The sequence below is a fragment of the Pseudopodoces humilis genome, chromosome 7, assembly GCF_049639895.1.
Source record: "Pseudopodoces humilis isolate 2021_Gansu_Grassland_sample_001 chromosome 7, ASM4963989v1, whole genome shotgun sequence".
Lineage (NCBI taxonomy): Eukaryota > Metazoa > Chordata > Aves > Passeriformes > Paridae > Pseudopodoces > Pseudopodoces humilis.
In genome coordinates this window covers 41716032-41742187 of record NC_142206.1, presented here as the reverse complement: position 1 = coordinate 41742187, position 26156 = coordinate 41716032, and the positions used below count along the sequence as shown (strand labels likewise).

The 26156-nt window shown below is 42.0% G+C and overlaps 1 protein-coding gene across 2 annotated transcripts in view; it reads right to left on the bottom strand.

Annotated features, from left to right (window-relative positions):
* NRXN3 (neurexin 3) overlaps positions 1-22816 on the bottom strand; it is a 919744-nt gene extending 896928 nt beyond the window's left edge. The window contains exon 1 of one of the 2 annotated variants that reach the window (XM_088057330.1): positions 21602-22816. In XM_088057330.1, coding sequence (XP_087913456.1) covers positions 21602-22310 — 709 coding nt within the window. In that variant the 5' untranslated portion in view covers positions 22311-22816. Of the gene's footprint in view, positions 1-2445; positions 2546-21601 lie in introns of those variants that run through there. The other variant, XM_088057327.1, reaches the window with a different exon arrangement.
* Positions 22817-26156: the final 3340 nt, after the last annotated feature.

Below are 26156 nucleotides of genomic sequence, written 5' to 3'. Positions count from 1 at the left end.
GAGCTCTGAAGAAGCAGCAGCTCATGCAGGCTTGGAAGGCAAGGAATATTCATTTACCTGGTTACACCTGGCACTTACTAGTACCACATGCCAACACCCTTTGTGCTGCATCACAGCACCCCAAGGCACAAGTGCCGTATTACATCCATCTGCAAGATTGCCCGGAAAAATCAAGTGACATTTTCTGCATTAAAAGGGACCTCTAGCAGCCTCTAGCAGGCTACTTCACCCAGTAGCCCTGTTATTGTATTGTCAGTATCATGGTACATCTTTGTTGGAAGGTCTAAGTAGAATTATGAGCATTTCACCACTGAATCCAGATCATGTAGTGCTACACACCTCGCCAACATTCCTGAGAATTTGCATCTGTTCTTGAAAAACAGAGCGAGGTGGGGGGGATAAAACACCTACTTTCTTTCTCAATACTGATTATAGCTAATACAGAATAAAATCTAGGTTTATTACAGGATTTAGATAGCATTAATTTGGAACTCAGTTCTGTATTGGGAGCTTTGCAGAAAGTACCATATTCAAGGAGTTAGTGAACTTGACCATGTCTGTTGTGTTGACCCTTGTACTTGGTGCTTCAGAAGCCCATACAACAGCAGTAGCAGTCACTGCAAGAGCCAGCTGGAGTGCCCAGTCCAACCTGTGCTATGGGATGTTACAACAAAAATAATACCCAAACCATCAGGAAAAGATAAGTGATTCTGTTTGCTACACAAAATAAAAGGCACTGTAGCATGGGAAAGAGAAGGGAAATTCATTCAAGGGGGATGAGATTGAGGTCCATTTGATGGAGCAAGAAAGCAGGACTCCAAGCCTCTGAAGTGACAAAAAAAATTACTCATTATCCATATTCTTCCTTTTATTATATCTTATTACAATGTCTATTTTATTACACCATTTGTTTTTGAGCCTTCTTATTTAGATCCAGAAAAATTCCTGCACACTATCTCTCTCTCACACAGTTGCTCCCCAGCACTAAGGGAGAGACTCCTCAAAAAAGGCTGGCACTGTTCTGGTTAGCCACCTGGTGCCATCAGGTGCTAAGATTTGTGCTTCAGCAGGTCTCTTCACCAAGGAACTCAGAGTCTCCTGTTTTAAACACTCATCTCCCTGAATTGTCTACTGATCTGAAAATAAAGACCATTGCCTTGAAATTTACTTGCTATCTATAATACACTAAGCATGCCTCTGGATTTGGTGTATCAATTATTGATTTGCTCATTCCAATTACAATTAGGATGGAGTTCCAGCGAGCCTGAGAAGTGAGAACTCCATTTATCACACATAAAAATATATAGTGCATGCTCCTGCAATGTACAAAAATCATTCTAAATATAGCAATGAGTAATCAGAAGAAATGCATCTTCTCTTCCTCTCCTTTCTACACTTACATACAATTTTTAGAGTATGTGTTAATGGGTTTTATATTCCATGTTATTGCTGTATTTGCTTCTGCAACATATATATTTAAATTAAACAGAAGTCATCAGGAGGTTCTATTGGAAGCATTTGCCTTGTTTATTGTTGAAAGGCACTGCTTGGAAAAGAGTAACTGCTGACTTCAGTAAATGTGAACCATAATGACGGGAAACAGCTGCATTCTGCATCTTTCAAAATGCTAAATTTTCTTGTGTGATTGTCTAAATGTAGACCTGCAGCCTGCAGCAGAATCTATGCAGATGCAGGCCCAAGTGCATAATCACAGGACCTCATACCCACTGAATTCAGCAGATGTCTCTCTTCATTGAATGGACTAGGCCCAGGCCCCTAAAATTAACAGCATTCAAATGCAGGAAAAAAATTGGTTTGTTTTTTTCTTTCAATTAATGCATTAACATAATACACATAAGCTCATATCCAGTAAAACAGAAAACAGAGAGGGTGTAGGAAAAAGGTGTACATCTTTTTGGTACTGAAAAAAATAATGGTTTAAAATCTCTACTCTTTTTAAATCTGTGAAAAAGAGTGTATGCAATAAATAGCTTCCATGCTCATTATCTCAGATTTTTTATACAAGACACTGCTGAACAGTATGAAGCCTCCAAGCCACCAGTTCAAATCCACTGTAAGTCAACAAAGATTCAAAGTTGTTCCCTGCTAGCAGTCTTTCCATAACCTAAGTGGAAACAGTTGAATAGACCCCTCAATTCACCTCCTGGCTGATTTCCAAATCCAGAAAATCCACCATCAATAACTGTCTTCCAACAGTACACAAACGTGTTGCGCACCATATTCACTGTGAGAACACAGCCCCTCTTCCCACCAAGAAGACTGCCAAACACTAGCACTGATACCTCATCTGGGTCTCAAGCACAGAAATAATGCAATTTAGTCTCTTATTTCTAAATGCCATCCCTTTGCAGAAAAGGATGGCACCAGATGCTTGTTACATGAGTAAAAGCCAGTACCTCTCCTCCAGGAACTGCTATTACTCACCAGCCAGGATCCAGCTCTACGTGTTCATGCACTACAAGCACGGAAAAGGAAGGTGGTACAATCTGCAGCATATGTCAGGCTGTTCCAGAGTGTTTGTACCTCCATGTCTGATGAGGTCAAAGAGAGCCACAGCCCCTTTTTATTCCCTGAACAATTCAGGGTTTGTAACTGCAGCATGAACCAGGGAAAGCCATTCAGCTTACTCTGATTACATCTTACAGAGCCTCATTCACTGCCAGGTGAGTAATCAGTCCCACACTTAAAGAGCTAATAAAAACTTCCTTCACTAGGAAGACACTGCCCTGAAATAAAACAATAGTAATTAGGGAACAGAGACACAGTTCATCTTTGGATTTCAGTGGTAGCCATAAGCACTGTTGCTGAGGGACTTGGAAGAGTGACAGTACCTTCTTTTCTATGCCTTCTAATTACTAAAAGGGTAATATCTCTTCCCTCTTCTTCGGGAATATGTCAGTATGGATCCCACTAGAAATTGCTGGAAAGCAGCATCCTTCCAGGATGGTAGGAGAAAGTATTTTACCTCCATCAAGGAGTGATTGGAGGACAGTATTCCTGAAATGGCATCTGGCCTAGCTGGGTTTTCAAAGAAATAATGTTGAACAAGATTAAAAAATTTCATTATTCTGTACTGTGACCTTACAACATGATGCAGAAACAGGTATTAACATCGGCTTTTGAGTTCACAGAATTACAAACCAGTTGAGGTTTGAAGGGACACTCATGACCCTCTATTCTGACTGCCCAACTCCTCTAGGTCAAAGTAGACCAAATTGCTCAGGACTATAACTAGTCAGGTTTTTACTGTATTCAAACATGGAAGACCTTGCAACAGCTGGTGAAGTGAGCCTGGATATGCAAATCAGGAGATACATTTAAAGAGAGCTGATAAAACCTGGTACACATTCATATAAAATGGAAGAAGGAAGGAGTGGGGGGGCATTTAGACATCTAGACCAGTATGACAATCCAAATACTGTCATTTGGCAAAAGATGATCAGGTACATTATTGCCTTATACCACCTAACCCTAGATATTAGGCAGCATACATAAGGAAGTAATAGAAAACTACACAGTTGCAAAATTAGGGCAATAGAAACCTAGCACAGGCAGTACATAGAGAAGCAGATGAAGCACTTGGTATCTTCCCTTGTAACAAGTCGATCATGGAATATTTATATTAGCAAAATGTACAGAATGAGATTTATAAGGACTTTTTTCAGCAGCCACCAGCTGCTGGGTATCAAAAGTCCAGTGAGGAAGCTTGCCAGCTTGGAGGTATAGAGCAACAGGATTAATATTTGATCCAGATCCTGATGATTTCCCAGCGAGAGAACAATTGAGTGCACCTTCCTGGCTGTTTATATCATGTAGCATTTTATGGACATCCTGCTTATCAGCCATGCCAGAACCCTATAAAAGAAACACTGGGTAGATCAGCCCTGACTACTTTCTAATCCAGGATGTTACTGTAGCTTTATCTCCTTCCTAGAGCACACCACTCACCACTGCAGAGAGCTCAAGTGGCTATCTGCACCTTACAGTGGTATTGACCTGGAATAGTCATGCCCATTGTCACTGCAGTGAGGAGAATAAGGAATACTCTTTTTCTCCAGGATTAGCCATAAGACTTTGAGGTAAAAACATGTGATTCCATTGCTTTATGGTGCCTAGACAGAATATATTGACCTTGGTCATGTTCTAGAAGGCCAGAGGTGAACTCTAACAAATAGCATCAGTTCTGCGTACCATCATTTGAAAAGCACCAATTCCTTTTCACCAGTGTAATACAACTTAAACCCTAGAAAAAAAGAAGCTATCCAAGAGGAGGATATTGCCTATCAGCCATAATGTTCATGAACTTAATTGCTTGTTATGACTGAAAGAGAAACTGTTATAGCTTCTATCTCCCAGGGAAGTGGAACACTTCTACTCCAAACGCTGAATGCTTGATGAACCCTTTACAGTAACATGAAGAGTAAGGTAAAAAAAAAAAAAAATAAGCCTTGTGTTAGGAGCACTGAGGTCAACAAGATCACTCCAAGGTATATCCCACAGACTGGGTAATGGAACAAAAGAACTGTCTTGAGCCAGTCTTAAGCTTGGTGATGTCGGAGAACAAAGACCCACTTCACTAGACCTCTAGTCTGTACCTCAGACAGAAGACATGCATGTGTCCATCTGCTGGGTTCGTTCAGACCCAGAAGAGGGAAACAACCTCCCTTATTATTTGGCACAACAGAGCATGAGCAAAAGCCACTTCTTCACTCCTACATAGTCTCTTGAATGACTCAGAAAGAAAGCAACACCCACTTCTGTTAGGGCTCGCTTTCTGAAAAAGAATGGGAAAAAACATATAGAAGATTAAACTGGCCAACTACAGCCATATGGAATTTAAGAGAGGATAAGTCTGTCTCCAAGGATTTATTCACTAAACTCTGGAAGTACTCCTAATCATCACTGCAAATTTGCAGGTGTATAACATGTGTGGGCTGTATTATCAGGGAAGAAGACAACTCTTATCCTCCAATGTTTCACTGAACTTCAGACTGGGAAGAAAGTTAAATCTATCGACCTGAGAATTGCATTCACTGCAATTCAATGATAAAATGCAAAACTTTAGAAAGGAAGAGTTAGGCCTTTTGATATTTCAGAACATTCAGTCCTGTTATGAATTACAACTATGAAGCCTCAAATGAGCATTAGTACTGCTTTCTCATTAGATTTTACTCTTCACAGTCTTTCTCCATACCAGTAGGGAAAGATATTTTCAATTGTCTCAAATGCAACGACCACCACCTTCTTACTGACTCCAGATCACTCAGCAGTGCACAGTCTCATGGCATATACAGTATCATTGGTTTGCTGGATGCCAGCCAACTTCAGGCTATTTCTTTCAAGGTCTGAGCCAGAACCTTTGCAATCATCTTAGAAAATACAGGACTTGGCTCCATTAGCAATGATGACCAAGACAGCCTTGGTGGTGGTGCTGTGTCATCCCATGAGTGACATCAACCCTGGCTGCTTTCTGCCTGCTATAGTTTCCACATCACTCTTTGGTTTCCAGTCTGCTATAGTAGGCACTGAATGAAGCCACCTCATTTGGGAGCAGGAGGCCAGAACTTGTCTCCAACAGGACCTTCAAAGACTGCTCCAGCAGATGGAGCTTTTACCTCATATCTTTTCAATTTACACAGTTTTGTGGAGAATGACAAGTCGGGCATCTGCTCTTTTCTGAAATTCCCACACACAGAAAAGAACCCTGTTGTGACCATCCCCTATAATGATTAACCCTGGAAAATACACAACTCCTAAAACTGGCAGGGCTTTGAATCCAGAGGGGTCAGGAGGAGCCAGTTCAGACAGATGGTCTAGGAGATAAGAGAGATGAGTACTTTCTCAGAAATTAGTTTAGTTTGAGTGCATTAGGAATGTTCCATTATCTAATTCTCTGTCCTAAGGCCTGGAGGGAAATGAAAGAAGGTCACACCACCTTTACATCATCCTATTAAAGGAAAGGGTTCCTTTAGTTCCAAAAGGTTCCAAAGTTCCTACATCTATTCTAATTTCATTTATGAGGAATGTGTAGGCCAAATAGGATCCATACTGACATGTGAAAACCTGGAAGACTTCACTCCTCAAAGCCAAGAGCAGAAGAATGGAAAAAAAAAAAATAAGGCTATTGTAGGAAAAAGAAGATTCATGCATCACTGCATTCTTCTTTTACACGGCAAGATTCTTGGAACACATTTGACAAGGGCTAGGTGTGGGGAAAGATTTGACAAGGGAAGGTGTGAAGAGTGTATCTTTAGTATCAGGTGGCAAATTCCAGCAAGGGAATCAGATATCAAAAGGAGAGAGTTTTAAATGATGCTCATAGAAGAGATTCTCAAAGAGATCCACAGAGATCCACATTTCACCTATCTGAAGACAATTACTAGAATGCAAACGTGGAAGTACAGCTTTCCCTTACAACTGAGTGTCTTGAAAGCTGATCAGCTTTCCATGCTTGGACAGCTTTCCCACGACAGCCACACAGCAGGACTGGGTTTTCCCTTGCTGACTCGCTCTCTTTTCCTCCAGTTGCACAGCCCAACCCCCAGACTCACGCAGCTTTGCCTCAGAAAGACAGCTTTGCCTCCCAGTGCCAGTATGCAGAAGCCAGCCTGGCCAGTCACAACCAGGAGGCTCTTCCCCTGCTAGCCATGATCATCTTGACAGTTCTGCTTTCTCCTCACATCATCTGTCATCTCTCTCACTGCACTTCCCCTCCCTAAATTCAGCCTCCTCCATCTACCACTTTAGGGTTGGGGGCAAGAAGAACAACGATCAATGCCAGAGCCAGAGCACTTACTCCTTCCTTCCTTCTCCCACAAGAGTGATAAGGCAAACAAAGCCAGGGTCAAGCCTGGATGGGACAATTAGGCTGGAGGAAAAGCTGTGAGAAGCAGCAGAACCAGAAGTTGCGTATACAAAAATCAGCTCATACTTCTGCTTTGAGAAAGGAACAACTGGAGTGTTGATGTTTAGGTGTGATTTGACTTAGAAAAGACAGCTAGAAAGATTTAACTAAAAGATCCACATAGTCACAGGTCTGCACACCACTCTCCAAGCATCCATCATGGAGATAATAGCTCTACAAATACAGCTGAGTCTGGACTGGCCACTCGCTTTTGTGTGAGTATCTTGGGATCCAGTTTGACAGCGCTACCAACAAATGTCACTCCTGATCTTGGGATTGCCTGTTAGTTTAGATCTGTTTCCTTCTGGCCTAGTTCTGATGATGAGTTTTATTACAGACATAAAGGAATTCCACCAATGTGGTTCTTCACAGCACCAACAATTAAATTGTTGTGCACTGCACTTAAATAATTCATACATAGTGCTTACAGCTTCAAATAATTGAATTTAAACAGCTTCCATAATAAATGCCAGTCAGAACTGTTAGTTTCCCCGAGCAGAAGACTCATACTCCTGTATGCTATGCAGTAAAACAGAGTATCTGCTGGAGGACAGCATGGTTAAATGCAGTTTATCACAATTACATAGAAAATAAGAACACTTTTGGGCTAAAGAGCATCTACTCATGTTTTCTCATTATATTATTGTTTCTAACACAAGCACAATGTCATCATGCCCCATCTGCCACCATTTTCAGTCCACACTGAACTTGCTGCTCCCTTGGGTAATTTTTCTTTGCCAGGCAACTTTGCTTTCAAGGGTAACATGAGAAATGGGGCATACCAGAACAGTTTTTTATGTCTAAAGAAGAGATTTTTGGGCAACAAACACAGAAGGAAGAACGCTTAATGAAGTTTTTTTAAGCTGCTCAAAGAGAGTAAAGCTAATAAAAGGAAAAGTCTTTTCAGGAATCCATTTTTCCATGGGACTTTCTCTCTTCTTATGTCTTGGACAGGTGTACCCTCTGCTGGGTAAAAAACTGGGTGGCCAAGCCCCAAGAGTGGGGGTGAATGGAGTTACATCCAGCTGGTGGCCAGTCACAAGCAGGGTTCACCAAGCTCTGTACTGGGACCAGTTCTGTTAAGTATCTTTATCAATGATCTGGATGAGGGGATCAAGTGCAGATGACTTTGCAGATGACGCTAAGTTTGGTGGGAGTGTTGATCTGCTGGAGGGCAGGAAGGATCTGCAGAGGAATCTGGACAGGGTGGATTGATGGGCTGAGGCCAATAGTATGAGGTTCAACAAGGCCAAGTGTCAGGTCTGGCATGTGGATCACAACAATCCCATTCATCACTGCAGGCTGGGGGAAGAGTGACTGGAAAGTGGCCCACAGAGAGGAAAAGGACCTGGGGGTGCTGATCAACAGCGGCTGAACATGAGCCAGCGTGTGCACAGGTGGCCAAGGCCAGTGGCATCCCAGCAGGCCCAGGGCAGAGATTGTCCCCCTGCACTTGACACTGTTGAGACCACAACTCGAGTCCTGTGCTCAGGTCTGGGCCACCATAAGAAAGGCACTGAGGTGCTGGAGCATGTCCAGAGAACAGAGCTGGTGAAGGATCTGGAGAGTAAGCCTTAGGAGAAGCAGCTGAGGGAGCTGGGAAAGAGAAGAAAACCTGTAGAAGAGGAAGCTCAGGTGAGACTTTATGCCTCTCTACTACTACCTGAAAGCAGATTTGACCTAGGGGAGGATTGGGCACTTCTCTCAATTAACAATTGATAGGATGAGTCTCAAGATGTGCCAGGGGACATTCAGGTTGGATATTAGGAAAAATTTCTTTATAGAAAGAGTTGCCAAGCACTGGAACAAGCTGCCCAGGAAAGTGGTTGAGTCATCATCACTTGGATGTATTTTAAAAAATGTGTAGATATAGCATTTAGTGGTAAGTTAATAGCTGGACTTGATGATCATAGATGTCCAACCTAAACCTTAGATTTTCCAACCTAAACAATGCTACGAAAATAACCAACAAAACAAAAAAGTCAAATTGAAAACTCTTCTTTCTTCATCACATATGAACAACCCTCTATTAGTTCTACTCAGCTGAAAGTTCAACACAACAGAGTCCTGCCTTCAGTGGTTCATTGGACCCACTCCAGAACAAAGTTTGAAGTAGAACTTACTGTTTCCATGGTTAATGAAGGCTGGACAGAAACAGAAGTTTACATGAGAGCATAACCTTTCCAGGTTTGAAGAAATTCAGAAGGGAGGGGAAATGTAAAACCACAATACACTTTCTCCTATTGCCTTCCATCCAAGGGTATGTTCAGTAAAGTATTCAAATATTTGAAATTAGTCTTCCATTTTGGAATTTTAAATGATGAAATCATAAACCTCTCTCTACTGGAAACATTCAGAGGAATTGGATTCTGTCTTGAAAAATTGTATGGGAGCACACATAAACTAGAGACGGGCAAAACCAGCTAAAACTTTTATTGCTAAAAGTGTATTTTTCCTCATTACTAACTCTAAAAAAAACACTAAACAGGGGAATCCATAAAGCATAGCCCAAGTAGTGCAGCCTACTGGCACAAGGTACAGAACAAGCTGGTTCAAGGTGGTATCAGCAAAGTTATGAGACAACAGCCCCAAAGGCAGAACTTCTTGGTTATGGTCAATCCAATCCACCAAAAAGAATAAAAATAGGTATTTCATTGAATTTCAACTCAAATTTTACAAGAATCCCTAAAATCCAATGCTCTGGTTTTAGCTTCACTTTCAGTGTAAACCACAGCATTTTGTGGCTTTTCCAGCACACTTGGATAAAACTAGATAAACTACTACACTGTTTAATACTTAGGACTTAGCATTCTGGATTCCAGTTTCACCCAAGGCAGCTTCTGACTTGATACCCTTCAATAATTCTCATTCTGCTTGCCTCTCAGTTTTGCCATCAGTAAAATGGAGATAGCATGCATTCCACAGTGCAGATGTGAAGGCTGACTGATTTATCAGTAGTTGTGAGATGCTTAGGAATACTCTGATGAAATGTGCCACATGTATGCACAATTTATCATTAACCTGACAGCGTTTTAGCTTTTATTTTCCTGCCTTTCACACAATTCAAGTGCAGGATGCCTGAAGCACATCTGAATGGATGCCATGTGGCATTTTCATTGTAGCAGGTACTACCATTTAATTCTGAAATTCACAACTTTAACATCACATTTAAGTAGGATTTTTGCAATTAATTTTCATTCTTCACTCGGTTTTAAAAGAAGAACATTTGATTGGTCTTGGTTTCAGTTCAGTATCAGATCATTGAAATTATTCAAGGCAAACAGAGGCAAGGAAAGAATCTCATAGAAGAATGTGCTCTTTGGGCCAAAACTTTAGAGGTGAAAAAGGACAGAAATAAATACAATATGAAGGCAAAATCTACTACTATTAGCTACTATTTTGAATTCCAGATCAGTCACAAGGCTTCAAGGTGCCTGAAACACTTTTCAAAATGGGACTTAAAAGTAACTTTTTTAACTGAAAAGATCACCAAATCTAAGTAGATTTGTGTTTAGCTCTTGGTTAAGCATCTTTCATCAGATGAATGTGAAAGCTTTGCTTGAATAGAGAGTACTTGGTATATGAAGTTAATTTTAAGTTGAGTACTATTTATGGGACCAGATGTGCAAGAAAACATTTTATACAATGATCCTTACAGTTAATATTTTTACTACAGAACAGCTCATTGATGACACAGTATCTGCAAGTTAAAATAATTCACATGCCCACGTTGCAGCAGAGCTGTGCACAAGGAGGAAACAGCTGGGCAGCTGTAAGGATAGAAACTAAACCAGATGTAGCCTACATTTTATTTCACTCCCAGACCTGAAAAGGGGCTTAAATTGTTTCAGTCAGCTTTCCAACAACATTTTATTAATTAATTAGGAGGAAACTTAAGCAATTTCAGCTCTAGAAGAAAACTAGTGGAGATGGTTTCAAATGCCCCAAAATAGCGTGATATAGATTCATAGATTTTTTAAGACCAGAGGGAGCACTAAACAGACCTACAATATAGCAGTGACCTCCACTGTAAGTGGTAGCAAGGCTATAATTAAACACCACTGACAAATGAGTTCTGAAATCACAGCCAATTGTTCTCCCGGGATAGAGGATCTGTTACTTAGCACTGCGCTTTAGCTATCTTTTGCCTCGGGCAAACTGGGAGTCACCGCACTGGCAGCAGCAATGACAGGGAAAAAACATCCCAGAGCTCAAGAATGACTGTCGTACCATACTGGTGCAGATCCCAAGTGATTTTCATAGGCAGAGCCTTGCTTATCCAGCCCAAATTTCAGCTTGGGCTGGCTGCATTTCAAAGGGCATTTCTTGCACAGAGAGGTATTTGTTATGCTCTTCTTTGGGAATGCCTGCTGCCCAGTCCTTAGGCCCAGCAACATTATAAACTACTTAGGTTCAGTCCAACATGCTAAAATGCTAAAATCCGAACTGCTGACAATCCCAGCCTCTCAAATCAGCAGCTGTGGTTCTTTGTTAATATGCTCAGCCTTGCTGCCCTCACTGCCACTGCTGAGAGACTGCACTGTTCAGTGGTACACATTAGCAGTGACATGGGAAAGAGCCCACTCGAGTCCTATCCACTCATAATTATTCCTTGAGCCTTTCTTTTAGTGGAGCCCTTGACAGACAGGAGTACCTATGGAGCTGTCACTTCCAAGGAGCTGAAAGGATAACAGTGCTTCACACCACTCTTCTCTCCTGGGAGGCTTCAAAGGGCACCAATCCGGTCATTGCTGTATTTGTGCTCCAGGCTCCACTTGCTGTCTGCAAGCTGAAAATCTGTTCTTCTCTCTGGTTAAGTTTAACCTATGCTTAGGTCTCCTTTTGACTGCTCTTCTGAACCTAACAGCTCCCACAGAAGCATGCTGGGGTTGAACCCATGGCTTTTCACTAGTTCCATTCAGTCACTGTGGGATTACATACCCCTTTCTTAAAACACTTCAACATTTTTGTGATATATTGCAGTTCATCAGTAGCAGATCCATATTTGGGCTAATCAGGTCAGTAAATTATAAAATAAACTATACTATTATGTGTAATAGATATAGAGTACATTTTTTAAAAAAATCAGGATACAGAAATTCTACAAATTAAAAATACATTGCTTTTTTTCTGTGGATTGTCATCCAAATCAGTTGGGGTTTTTTTATAAATATTTTGATCTGAATTAAACCACCATTTCACACAAGGAAAACATTTCCAGTCTGTCTGATCCTGATGTGTCTTAGCTGGTCAAAATGTAACTTCACATGCCCCACATCCAAACATGCCACACCATAGGGCAGCCAAACACCAGACTGCCTGAAAGATACATTTCTGTGTCAGGTGCAAAGTAGAGAAAATATGTGTATGTATATAGGCCTCATGTCTGCTCAAAACCAGGAGGCTTTGGGATTTGTTGTACATGTGTTCATTGCTGCAGTTGAGACACAACTAAGCATTTCAGCTTAAGTAATGAAGAAAAAGAAAATTTAGGAGGAGGCAGCCAGCAAGCTAAATTACAAATTGATCACTGGAGGCCTACTTTTTTTTTTCCAGTGAAGAAAAAAAAAAAGATCTCCAACAACACAGTGCCCACTAGAGGAACTCTGAAGAAAGAAGATCTTTCATCTGTCATCTTCTGCAGCATTCGATGTTTGCTCAAAAGGTCTCGTATACAATAATAAACTCATAGTCATAACATTATCATCATATTCCAAGCTCTGGAATCACAGCTACCAGTACCTAATCTGCCAAATTTTCAGCTAGGTATGCCTGTATGAGTTTTGCCCCATCTTTGGCACTAATATAAACCCGTCTCTAGCTGTGATTATCCTGAGGGATGTAGAAATGTTACTGCTCCACAATGGAAACATATCCATCTATTATGTTCACTGATCTCCTGTTGTCTTCCCTGAAGTCAAAGCTATGTGAATTACAAGGACCTACACAGATCTCCCAATATACCAGACATCTGGTAGGCATCATGCAGGGTAGTTCCTCTGCACAGCCCCCGGCTTCCTACCACACCAAGTCCCAGAGAAGGTCTCAGAGAAGCCACAGAAAAAAAGGCAAAAGAAAGAAGTGAAAATACAAAAATTCTGGTTACTTTACCAGCTTTTTCTTTTAGATAGTCCTAAACAAATTTAATCTCCTTTCCTCTTCACAGACTTCACCTTTTTCTTTTTTCCTTTATTTTTTTAATCAGAAATTTATTAAGGAATGATTCCACACACTTCCTCCCCATTTTAAAAAACTGTTTGGGGAATATAAGCAATTTCAACCACATACAGAAAGAAGCTTAAGGAATTCAGCTGCAAATATAGCTGAACTATGAAATTTGCAGATCACAACACTAGCCACTCTCTTCATGGCTAGTCATTCCTAAACTCTTGCTCCTGACCAGTCTCAGTGGAGAAACGTGCCTTTAGTTCCAAGGATTTCTCCTATATTACCTTGAGGAGAAAGGTACTGAGAGCCAGGCTTGCAAGATGTACACAGCAGGAATAACCAGAAAATCAAACATATGCCTGTGGAAACACACCAGAGGTTTGGAAAACTCAGAGAGTGTCATTTTTCTCAAGTACTAAGGCAACAAACCACAAAGAAATGAAAATCCAAGAGACCACAGAGGCTGAGAAAGGCTTCTGAATAAATCCAGCAGCCAAGCAAACTACGGAGCCTGCCAGCACTATTAGAGATTGAAGTCTGACTTTAACCTACAGCTCAAATTCCTACATCTACCAAGGAACTGCTTCTTTCTTTTTTGATAAAGGTCTCTTGCCAAATACTCAGAGCCAAACCCAGTCTCTTATACTCACTCAGGTTACTTAACTGGTCAAATCCATGAGTAAGAGGAGGAAGATCACACCTCAGAGCAAAATCCTGAGTCAAGTACACCTTACCTCCTTGTCCTACATTGCAAACTACAGACAAATACACCTGCTTCATCTAATAAGCAGTTAGAGCTTTGATGAGAATTAACAGGAAAAGCAAGATTTGTACGCACCCTTTCAGTGCCTTAGAACCACAAAACGCTCACCAGCTTTGTGCTGATTAAACACTCAGAAACAATCCAATGGGCTTTCATTGCTTTCCTGCTTTTTACGCATAGAGGAGCAGAGGAAGTGCAAACTATGCCATTCTGCTTGTGTAGCCTTTTATGCTCTCTCTGCTTCCCCTGACAGCACAAGGTCGAGGCAAGTCTTGAGTACGGAGGGTGAAAGGGGCAGGCTGAAACCAGCAGCCACAGCAGGGAGAGTGCCAAGGCAGACAGGTAGACAGAGGTGGGCCATGTACAAGGAAAAGCGTCTGATCAGCATCTGAGGTTCACAGCAGAGGACATTTGGGGGAGGTCAGTGGAGCACATGGGTCAGATACAAAAAAAAAAAAGTTCTCTTTCTCCTATTGCTTGTATCAGCACCCTGCAGTGCAGCATCTGCTCCATGTCACCAACAGGGATGAGGCTACACTGCTGCTCAGGCTCTGTCTTTACCAGCACAACTGCAGCCTGGCCTGGGAAGGGTCTGCCTATTCACAGTGTGGCACTGCACAGAACAGAAGGAAACTGGGAGATTTCTGTTGAAAATAATGATGAGGAACACTCCTCAAAGATGGCCACTTAACAAGGAAAATCACCTTAATTTCTAACTGTATGTCCTAGCTAAAAAACTGACAATCAAACCACATCATTCTACTGGGTTTTCATGCATTATCATCATTTACTTGTCATGCTAAGATATTTATATGTCTCTATCACTGTCATACCGAAGCATTTGGGATTCTTAATACCTGGAGTACAGGAAGCCCTACTGGCTACATATTTCAGATATAGAAACTGAGACACAGGGGGTAACCAGGTACATATCCTCTGCAAAGAAAGGTCAATTGATTCAGTCTTGAGTCCTTTAGTCTGCCAGAAAATCACTCCAGGGAGGCAGAAAGACTGTGGCAGAAATGGAAATCATCCTCTTAGGTGCTAACACCCTTATGACCAGACCATTCAAGTTCTGCTGCCCTGCTCCAATTTCTTTATACGTTACACCTTGGTCTCTTTTCAGAATAATGAGGTGAACAAGTGTACATGCAGGCAGGGCCTGGAGAGCTGACACAGCATAACTGGCAAAAGTGTCAGTAGCACAGAATGTGAATCCAATGTACTCAGGTCTCAGCCCCATTTCAGAGAAAACACACTCAAATACAAATGAGTTCTAGTTCCAGTAAATTGTGACATCCACAGTCCTTCCTACCTGCCCCCCACCCCCCCATCGACTTCTTTCAGCCCGTGGGCTGTTTAACCCAGTTGTCAGCTCCTGGACCTGTTTACAGATGGAAGAAGGGCGACTGCTTTGCTCTGCAGGGTGGGTTTACAATGGCAGTGAATCTGTCTGCAATGAAGGATTGTGGGAGAGACACACACATACACCCCAAGTCACACTGCTGTCCCTGGACAGCAATAACGTGGCAGTTGCCTTGCTTTCTATAGGAAGAGAAGAAAGCTTTTCTGTCCATCAAGTTCAAAGTTGGTCAGCAAAGAAACAAAGAGGTAGAGTGAAATTTGAAGTTAGCCAAGGACAGATGGCCATTCTACCATTTCATCACATGGATTACCACCTTCTCCTGCACCAGGGAGCACTCAGTGCTGACGTTGATGTGCAGAGGCTCTTCTTTCAGCAGTGACAGAGTTCAGTGAAGATGTGTGCTCCTCCTCCGATTCTCTCCCTGGAGCTTTGTGGCACCATTTCCAGCATCCTCAAGGTATCTGGGAGGATTATTGCTCTCCAGTTTTCACCAAACCGTAACAAAAATTACTTTGTGGCAAATGCCCTGCTCACCTCCGTACCAGAATAAGGATGAAAGCAACAGCTACAGCATGTGTTGTCTTGCTTGGGGCTATATTTACTGCTGATTGACCTCCATGACAAGCTGCCTAGCTCAGCAGAAGCCTCTACAGTAATAATAAATCAGCTCTTCCCCCTGCCTTTAATTTTTTATGGCAAAACCAAAGAAAAATAAACCTTTCTTCAGAAATCAAGTTGGAAATCTGTAAGTTGTAAAGAGTAATTTCTCACTTTGCTCACTTTCATATAAAGTTACTTTCATTCCAATCTTTATTTAGTAATGCCCAAAAATTCCAGTTTAGATGCAGGCTGTGCACACTTTGGGACTAAGCAGTAGCCAGCAGGTTGGTCTATGGGCTCACAGAGAATGCTGGTATTCAAACTCCATCTAGATTTAGTCCTCCATAAGCTTGGTCATCCCATTCTCTTTGCAAGGGCCAAGAACTCCTACTCTATCAGGCAGGTGAAACCAATATGGAGCAGCTATTGTAAACAGTCTATGTGAGCTATGGTTTACTCTTCTGTAACATTTTATAAAAGAACATTTTCATCCTGAGGGTTTTTTTTCCCTGAGTTCCATCTTCTCCTGGCCCACAAATTATTGTCACTCTTCACCAGTTCCACCTTACACCAAAAATAGCGATCTCTTTTGTATCCAATCACCACCTACTTCACTTTATCAGAAGAGATATCCAAGCTTTGCCTAACTAAGGGGTTTAACATCTCCTTTGCCCAAGGTCTGCAGCTGACCTGCAATCCAGGTCAGAAAAGGATTGTAGTCCCATGGTCATCTATAATACATGAGAGGGAAACTATAAGAATGTATCTGTCAGCATGTATTGCAGCCAGACTGTTTGAATCAATGGCTCTCGCCATACAGGGTCCTGCAATCTCCCTGCAGCTCCCCTGCTTCTAAAGCAGGGGAGTCTACAAAACAAACCCAGCTAGCTCTGGAGTTGCTTAGTCCACACTTAGTGAGGGGGGTCCTTGGCATCTTCTGTGAAAGGGTATGTAGGATCAAAATTCAAATCCTGTGGCTCCTGCTCAGTTTTAATACTTATCACTAAGAATAACAAATGGTGCTTAAACTCCACTTCAAAGTTTCAAAGCACTCTATAAACATTAATTATAAACATTAATACCTGAAAACATCATCTTTCTCTGGTGCTCATCTGGCAATGAATCAAAAAAATTGCAACCAGACTGGAAAAAAGACTATAACTTTAAATACAACCAAAGGAACTTAAAACCAGGAAGAATGAGCAAGCAAAAGAGATGGGGGAAACTGAAATCTTGCAAAATGAAGTCATGGGCAGAGTTCTTACCAGATTTCTGCCCAATGGCCAGTGCTGTGACATAAGAAGTGACATAAAACAGCAGATTTGACCCTTGCAATATTTACTCCACAGACTTTGGAAACAATCAATTCTAAATTTTGGACTTTTTTGAAGATCTGGGCCCATCCAAAGCATGTTCCAGAACTGCCTGCTGTCCTCTATAAGACCAAAGCACAAGACCAAATGGAGGGTCTGCAAGTGTTTATTGCTGGTGAATTCAACAACCAATTTATATTCATCTATCAAGGAATATGCAAGTGGAAGCAAATATTATGGTCGTGTTCATTTGTTTCTGATTACAAAATGTATGTAAATGTATATGCAATTTAAGTGCAAGCATCAGGCTCATGGCAAAGTGCCAAATTATCCCTTAGTGTTCGGAAGACTGGGGTGGCTGGCAGGGAGATAGGGTGACTGCAAGTGAGGCTGGGCAGTGCCTTCAGATACAGCCAAGGCTGAGCTGCTCCAAAGAGGCAGGAAGAGGATAAATCCCACAGTAACTTATCACTTTAAACGAAGCTGAGGGGCTATAGAAAAATCTGTTCCCGATGAAGTTAGAAGTGTGATAATTACAGAGCAATGGGCTCCTCTGTCATTCAGCAGGCAGCATCCCCAGGAAATCTTGCTCTGTAATCAAGGGAAGAGGTGCAATCAAGCCCGTATTCAGCCTTCGTTTAGAAACAGCCCCTGCAGGCAACACAAAGGCTTCAGCATGGTGCTTTGTGAAGACGGTGATCAATGCCTTGGTTCTGCAACTACAAGCAGAGTTAATGTCATTTCTAAGCGCATCTTCTGTTCACCTTTCCTCAGAAAATCCAGGAGTCTTGGAAGAAGGGTAAGGGTTTAGGCCAAGATATGGTTGTACAAACAGTGCTGCATTCACACTGTCCACATTTGTGAGCTCACTGTCTACACAGCAGTGTCAGAGAAAGAGAAAATTTCTTGCAGACTGTCATCGTGATCCTGAATGAGCAGATACAACCCCAACTGGCTTCCACAGCAGCTCAGCCTGCAAAATTTGCAAGGGGAAGGTTTCCTTGGGCTTTTTTTCCCAGAAACATGAATGTATCCGTGATGATCAAATTCCACAGGAACCTCATTCTCTTGGCAGCAGTCTGATTCCAGAGAGACTGATGAGGTTTATTAGAGGGGAAGATGTCTCTGAGTTCAGCTTTCATGTCTAATGCCACCATTGCCCAGAAACATACAAACTAATAGCTACTCAAATCAGCCATCCTTTGTACCTTACAGAGCTGTCAGATTCAGCGAACCAGTTTACTCCAACTGCAATAATAACAGCCTCACATTTTATTTAAAACAGCTAAACCTTCCAAAGTGCACATATTTCCACTCCCACTGAATAAACTCAGGCACAGAAACTGTACCTGCTCAGCTACCACCTGGGCATGTGACTGCCACAATGTACATTATCCTACTAGCTCTGAGTGCACATGAAGTGCCAAATTTTTTTTTGCACATTGGGGGCACATTCTATACAGGATTCACAGTTTCATCTCAGCATGGAATGGTTGTTCTTTGTTGACATTCATCATAACTGGAACTGCATTTGAAGTTACAGTAGCCTATAATACTGTAAATGGAGCTCCATTCCATCACAGCACAGAATCAGCAGGTTCCACTCTCTATTTACTTCTTCTGTCTCTGGCCACAAAATAAATGAGTTTGCTATGGTTTTACCATCTGCAGACATAGGAATCAGTCAATAGCCAAGTAATGGCCTGGATACTGTCAAGAGAACTCATTATTAAAAAGGTACATATTACATTTAGCTGTTCAAACAGAACTTGTTATTGATCAGATCCCATCAGTTCCCAGTAAAAGCCAACTCTGGCAATGAAATGAAAATATGCACATAGACTACAGACTAGTAAATACTAGGTTCCCCCCACAAAAAGGGAGTTGTTGATATCCAGTCCAGAGGCCAATCTTTTTCAAAAGTGAGACTGGGAATAAAATAACCATGTTACTTCTGCATATATCCAGAGACATGATAAAGATACAAAACAAAAGAGAATAGTTCTGACAACAAACATCTCAGTCTCTTGGGGGAAAAAAGCAAACAAAGAAAATACAAGTTGTTCAATGGCCAATCAAGCCACAGGCAGGAAGAGTATGTAACCAGTTCTGCCATTCCTGCCACATCCTACTGTTTACCAGTGGATGTTCTGCCACACTCGCAGAATTGAAAGACAACATCTTATGCTTTTCAAAGTCGGACAAAAAGGTAGCTATACTTAATTTGGTTCCTGTTTTTATTCTTGCCACTTTTCTTTGTCTGCTTGTTTCCACTTACTAAACAACCTTTTCTTCTTGGTTTTCCCATTCATCTATACAGACACTGAAACATTTTTTTAAGCGACAGCATTTAACACACAGAAATCACCATTGCTACAGCATAAAGGAGGCAGAAAATAGGCTGATTATAAAATTCTAACATAAACCAAATATACACCATTTAGTAATATATGACAAAACAAGAAGAATCAAACTAGGTAATGACTGTGAAAATCTCTACATTTCATCCACTGGAAAAGTTCTCCACACAGCACCTTCTCTGAGAGTGAAAAGACCCCAGATAACAGTGAGTTAAAAGTGTTTGCTTAAGAAGGCACATTATGACAAACTTCTTTGCTCACCCTTAACAGCAGGTTGGGCTGGAAACTGATGAATCACTATAAGAAACAAACAGCAATGGTGACTCACGGCTTCAAACAGTAACAATAGCACTGCTTTATCCATGCTGTCTACAACAAAAATATCCCTGGATTCATTAAAAGGTGTATTTCAGATTGTTCCACCCACCCAGGAAATGAAGGAAGTCCACCCCCTGAGCCCTGGTTAGAGTTCTTACAATTGCCCCACAGGTACATGGAATTCCTGCTCACTTACAGTAGCCTTTCAAGAGGTTCACTGAAAACCATACGCTGTTGATGTCTTGAGCAGCTCCCCGAGGAGTCCAGATCCATCAGCCCAGCAGCAGACAGAGCCTTATATCTTTATGTTTCAGGGTCCACATGCCTGTGTGGCTCTTGCAATCTTCAATCACCACAGCTGGCATTTAGACCTGAGGTCTGTTTGTCCTGTAAGCGTATGAGGACCAGGCCAGTGGCCCAGCTCCTGAACTGCCTGGTCACACCCAGGAGTCTGTCCAGCCCCTCATAACTCATGGCCCAAGCACAGAAAATTGTTCTGGCTCATTTATGGTTTTGGCTAATCAGGCTGGAGCAAAGCAGGAAGAATTCTGGTGTTCAACACTTCACAGGCTCACACCTCTTGTTTAACGCTAACGCACTGTTACTGTGTTATTTGGATAAAAAGCCAAATTTTCTGTTATGATTAAAATCACCTTAAAATGCACATATGAATGCTATGTTTATTTTCCAAACCTTCCCTTCCTATAAAAACATGTTTGTTTCGCCATCTAAACGCAGACTGTAAACATAGAGCTGTAGGGCTTTTTACTTAGATATCAAGAGTATAAGGACTGTTTTCACCACTTCTCACATTGTACAGACTGAACTCTGGTTAATCTACGTTCACTGCCAAAAGAAGTGAACAAATGTGAAAATACATTATTGCAAATATTTCCACTTTGACAAAATTTCAGGTTGAGTTTTTTTCCCTTGAGTTGGAACACTTGCTGTCCAGGTTTCATCTTTGATTTAAGCTCAAACTGTGGTGTTTAAAGCCAAATGTCATAAATAACGTGATGAGATTTTCAGATTCACACAGGGATTTTCAGTTGACACTTAAGTCTCCCACACCTACAGAGTTAATTACAATCACATTACTAAAGACCAAAGGAAAAACCTGAAATACACTTCATCATGTGGTTTGCATAACTTAGAACTTTTAAACTCAAAATCAAAAAGAGAGTACCAAACAATCCCTCTTCCCTTTGCAACACTAAGTAAGATCAATTTTAAGAGCAGTTTAAGCAATTTAATCATGGATGCTAAAACAATCAAGGTGCCATTCAGTGATTAGTATGCAAGCAATTGAAGGGAAGCATGGGGCTTCCACAGGCTAGCAACAGCTAACAGCAAATAAGTATACATTGACATACAATGTCAATCAGTTATGTGATGTGTATATATATATATGTATATATATATGGCTCCTGTTTGCCAGGGACTACTGAAAAAGCCAGCCATTGCTTTTACCAACACTAACCTAACTACTTCTTCATTTTATTTACAAATTTATGTTCTCTACCTTTATTAAGAAGTTGCTGATGAAATTAATGATGATGACAAAAATCTGCCCATGCTACAAGTGCAGCATCCTTTGAGAAAGACACTTGTTGCTCACTCTCTATCTACTCCCATTTCATTGCTTCCATTTGGAAAAAGAATGGTGGAACTTGATTTCCTCGGACAACCATCAGCAGGAATAAGAACTCTGTCATAGCTCTGCTAAACAAAAAATTAACTCTTTGGATTGTGTAAAGGTCAGTGAGAAGCAGGGAAGTATTCTCTTACCTTCAGAGCATAGTTTGCCAGCATATCCAGTGGCTGAGCAGTCACAGTGTGGCTCACCATCCAGAAGGAAGCAAGTGCCACCATTTTCACAGGGGTTTTCTGAGCAAAGTCCTTCCATTTCCAGTCGGACCCCTTGACTGCCCAAGAGCTGCGGCTCAGAATTGCCGTATTTCAGATCCAGGATAAATCCTTGAAATGGAGGCTCACTCAGAACACCATCAAGAGTCAAGGCAGCAGGACGAATGTCCAGTGGGACTCCACCAATAAAAAGGTCACTGACGATATTCATGTACTGGCGTTGTGGACGCACCTCGCCTGGCTTGGCTTCACCATCCAGCACTAGCACCGTCCGAAGGTGATTGCGGCTCACCATCAGGAAGTGCCAGTTGCTGTCATTTACCTGCTTGTCTGTGATAACTGTTGTCTCTGCACAGTCCACACTGAACTGCAGCTGGATGCGCCCATCAACCAGGGACAGACAGAGGAAGTCACAGACACCACCATCATCAAAATAGAGAAGCAGCCCAGCAGAGACATTGGTCTTGAACTGGAAGCTGAGTTCGCTCCTAGTGCTGGCATCCCAGCGGAGGTAGCGGGCCCACTGGTTCGGGATGCCCATGAACTCCAGACCCAAACAGAGACCCAGCAAGGATCCCAGCAGCAAACTCACCTTCAAGGTGAAGTAGACAGAATGCAGAGTGAAACCCATTGTTTCAAGAATCTGCTCTTCCCTAGGAGAAAAAAAGAAGCCACACTACTGGGAGGAGAACCCCAACAGTCACCACCAAATGTTAAATCCAAAAGGAAGAGAAGAGCAGAGTGACAGAGAGCAGGAGAGTAAGTGGAAAGTGAGATTGCAAGTGCACAAGTGACCAAGAGGAAGTGTCTCCTCCCAAGGAAAGATCTCAATTATCCTTTAGGAACCAGAGGCTTTTATCTCTGAAGTACAGGGTACATGAAGTTCTCCAGATGGTGTACTTCTCTGAAGGGCAAAATAACCTATAGTGATTTGTTTTGGTAGAACACAAAGGTGACACTGGTGTTCCAGGAGAAAGGAAAGGGAGAGCCAAAGCCCAAGCCTAAAATTCTTGTTTTCTAGAAGTGATGTTGACGGAGATGGCAGTGATACAGAAGAGAGAGTGAATTCATAAAGCACATAATCTTCAAGAGGGCAAAAATAAAGTCAATCTTCATGATGCACTGGTGGATACCCAGCCCATAATTCACTGCTTGGCACTCACGGAGTTTGCAGGACCTGTGAGGTCAAGACAAAAAAAGAAAGAGAAAATGTTAATCTTACTACTCACCATGTCTTTACTATGAAGCTTACTAACATCTTGTCCAATAACTCGTTTACATTTCTTGGTACTCTGGATACTTCATGCTTGCAATTGGCTGTCCAGTTCTCAAAAGCAGCAAGGACATGTATGTCCTCAAAACTAAGAGGCCAAAATAGAGAACTCACCAAGACATCTGCATACATAACAATGATGAGCAATACACCAAATTATTTTACTCCTTTGATGGATGCAATCTCATTGACTTTAACTTTCCCAGTAACAATTACCGCTCCATGAAAATGCTTAGGGCAAAGACCAGAGCTACTTAGAGTTTCAAATCTGTTTAGGGCAAGACATGCCATTATCCAAACTTCCTATTTCGTTGCTTAAATTATGCTTCCTAGCACACCAAGGAAGCATTAGAGAAGACAACCCTGCTGTCAGCTTGTCACACAACAGCTTCCTTTACTTCACATGTCTTGCATGCATGTGCTTGACTCTACCACAGACCTCTGCAACCTGGAAACATGTGCTATGCAAATTATATATGGCAACCTGCAGCTTAGATGATAGCAAACTTGTATCTTAGATGCTAAGAACTGCCTAAGCACTTGACCACCTACCCTGGTCTAGTGGTTTGGCAAAAAGGCCAGACTCACCTCTAATTAAGAGCAAAGAATTCTAACTGCCTTCAATGAGTTACATCTGTTAACACTGGGATTTAACTCGCTTCTGCATACTTGCATGTGGGTGACTGTATGTCTGGTGTAGGAGGATGTTTTAAGTGACAAGTAAAGGCAGCACAAAGCTAGGTTCATTCTTTGAAAATTCTACCCAAGAAGAAAGTAAGTTTTCTATTAGCACAGGTGTTTGTTCACAAAGATGGGCTGGACACAAGAACAGCTCTGGGAATGGCTAACAGTAGCATTGATGCAAAGCAGGAAAGGAGGTGATGAGAATCAAAGCCTTCAGCCTCACAAAAGTCAGCATGAACACAGCTTCCACAAACTGGAACACAAATATTGTGAGGCAGTATTTGCTTGGGAAAAGTGTTTTGTGCTGTGGACTGTGAGAGCTGTTCACAGCAGATGCCTTTCAACCTCATCACCCATCTTGCTCTGAAGGAGAAGGCACACAGACACTGCAGAAGTGGGCAGTGCTGGAAAGTTTCTGTTTAGTAGGGACAGAGGTTGAGCTGGAGAAAAATCACTAGAAACAGAGGGCTGAGTTCCCACAGTCACATCCTCACCTGACTCAAGGACCTGCAGAAGCCATAAGTCCCCAGAGCTGTCAGTCTGACAAATTTAGCCAGCACAAAAAACAAGTCACTTAGAAAACAAAAGGGATCAATTAAAAGAAAACCCACAAGTTGGAGAGAAATGTGAGCTTTCAGCGCCCAGTGGAAACCAGGCCTGCTCCCTGCAGCTGCCTGAGTGGAGCACGTTAGCTAAACTGCTATAAACACAAATAAAATCAAGTCAAAACCAGAGGGAAGATAATTCCTTTTAATTGTTAACAGCTTGGCTGAGGAAAATGGAAGGTGGAAAAACGAGGTGTTAGGAGAGGTGTAAAATGAACAAAGAATTAAATGAAGAATCCAATTGTTCAATTAATTTGTCTTCCCAATAATCACAATGTTGCCCAAGTTCATGGGGGTTTTGGGGGGTCCTGAAAAATTAACTGCAAAAAAAATTATGTGGTTCTCGTCCATTTATTTTTCTTCTCTCTGCTCCCTAGTGGATCCACTAAAATAGCCCATGATTTATGGAGAAGAATAGAGTGAGAGAAAGGTAAGAGAAAAAGTGATGACCCAAGCCTGGAATTACTGATGAGATGGAAATAGGAACATCATAATGTGTGTAAATTAGCCAGTGAGGCGCTTCTAGCAGCTCACAGCTTCCTGGACCATTTACTACCACCATGGCAAAATTTGCCACTCCATCAGACAGCTCTGTGCTCAGCCTGAGCTGAGAAGAGTGGAAAACCCATCATGGTAGCAACTATCCAGAGACCCCAGTGCACCAGGGCTCTCATCCCAGCTTTTAATTCTCCTGGGCAGGGTAGATTGCACCATCTGCATCAAAAGCAGCCCTCAGTCTTATACTCTTCTATCCCTGTTTTAGAAGACCAACACTTTGATAAGCAGTGAAAAATGCTGCAAATCACAGCAGCAGGTGGGAACACTACAGATAACCACAGATGAGATGCCTATGTCCACACACAGTTCAAACTCCTGTTAGAAAAGCCTATCAATCTCTCCCAATCCCAGGATGCTGATACCCTGTTTTACACAGACAAATCCCAGCCTCTGTGGGTCACTTCAATCCTTGGAATATTTCAAAGGTACAATAATGGCAGTAGGATACCTCTGTAGTGCAAATTTCTGTAATGACACAAGTTCATGAGGGCAGGACAAAAGGCATAGTCAACAAGGGAAACCAGACAGAAATGGTTAAACAAGAACAGCAGTTTTGACTGAGGGAAGCTGAGGCAATTCTTCTTTCTGTTTTGATTGAGAGAAGCCAAGGTAATCCCTTTCTAGCTGTTCTGAAAGAAGACAATGCCAGCTCTGTTTCAGAAGAGGAAGACAATGCAAAAACCATGAAATATAGGTGTCATTGCTGGGTGCTTCACTGCCTTTTAGACACTGCAGCTCAGATTTTGGGAAGGCTGCCCACACCCAGCCACTAGCAGGCTAGGGCCATCTGTGACTCCCCCAGAGCTCTGTCAGCACACGTCAGTCCTGACTCATGGTGCTTCCCATTACTCCAGCTTCACGTCTCACACAGTTAAGTCTCTGAGAGTAAACCTTACTGCACTAGCAGGGTCTTCAAGAAGAGCTCAGAAGACCCAGTGCCCTTTACAGAAGGAGGCACGATTTGAATCCCAACCTTGAGAGAGTAAATCCTGAAACACCAACCCTGTGCCTCACCCATGCCCACAATGATTCTCCAAGACACGCTGAGAATGAATAATTTTCTGCTCTTACCATTTTATTTTTAGCATAAATACTACCCTAGCAGCCTCATACAGCACACTGCTACCATAGCAATACATGAGTGTTTGGGACAAAAGCTACAGAATCCCAGAGTATTGTTTTACGTATTTTATCTCTGAGAAGTCTCACTGTCATGGCATGACCACGTCTTGCATGAAAAGGGACTTCATGATGGGCAGCAGCAAGCAAGTTACCTCTGCTGCACTTCCAACAGCTTGCACCGCCTCCATGGCCCACCTGAGAGCTGCAGCAGCGAGGAACCTGCACACTGAACAGA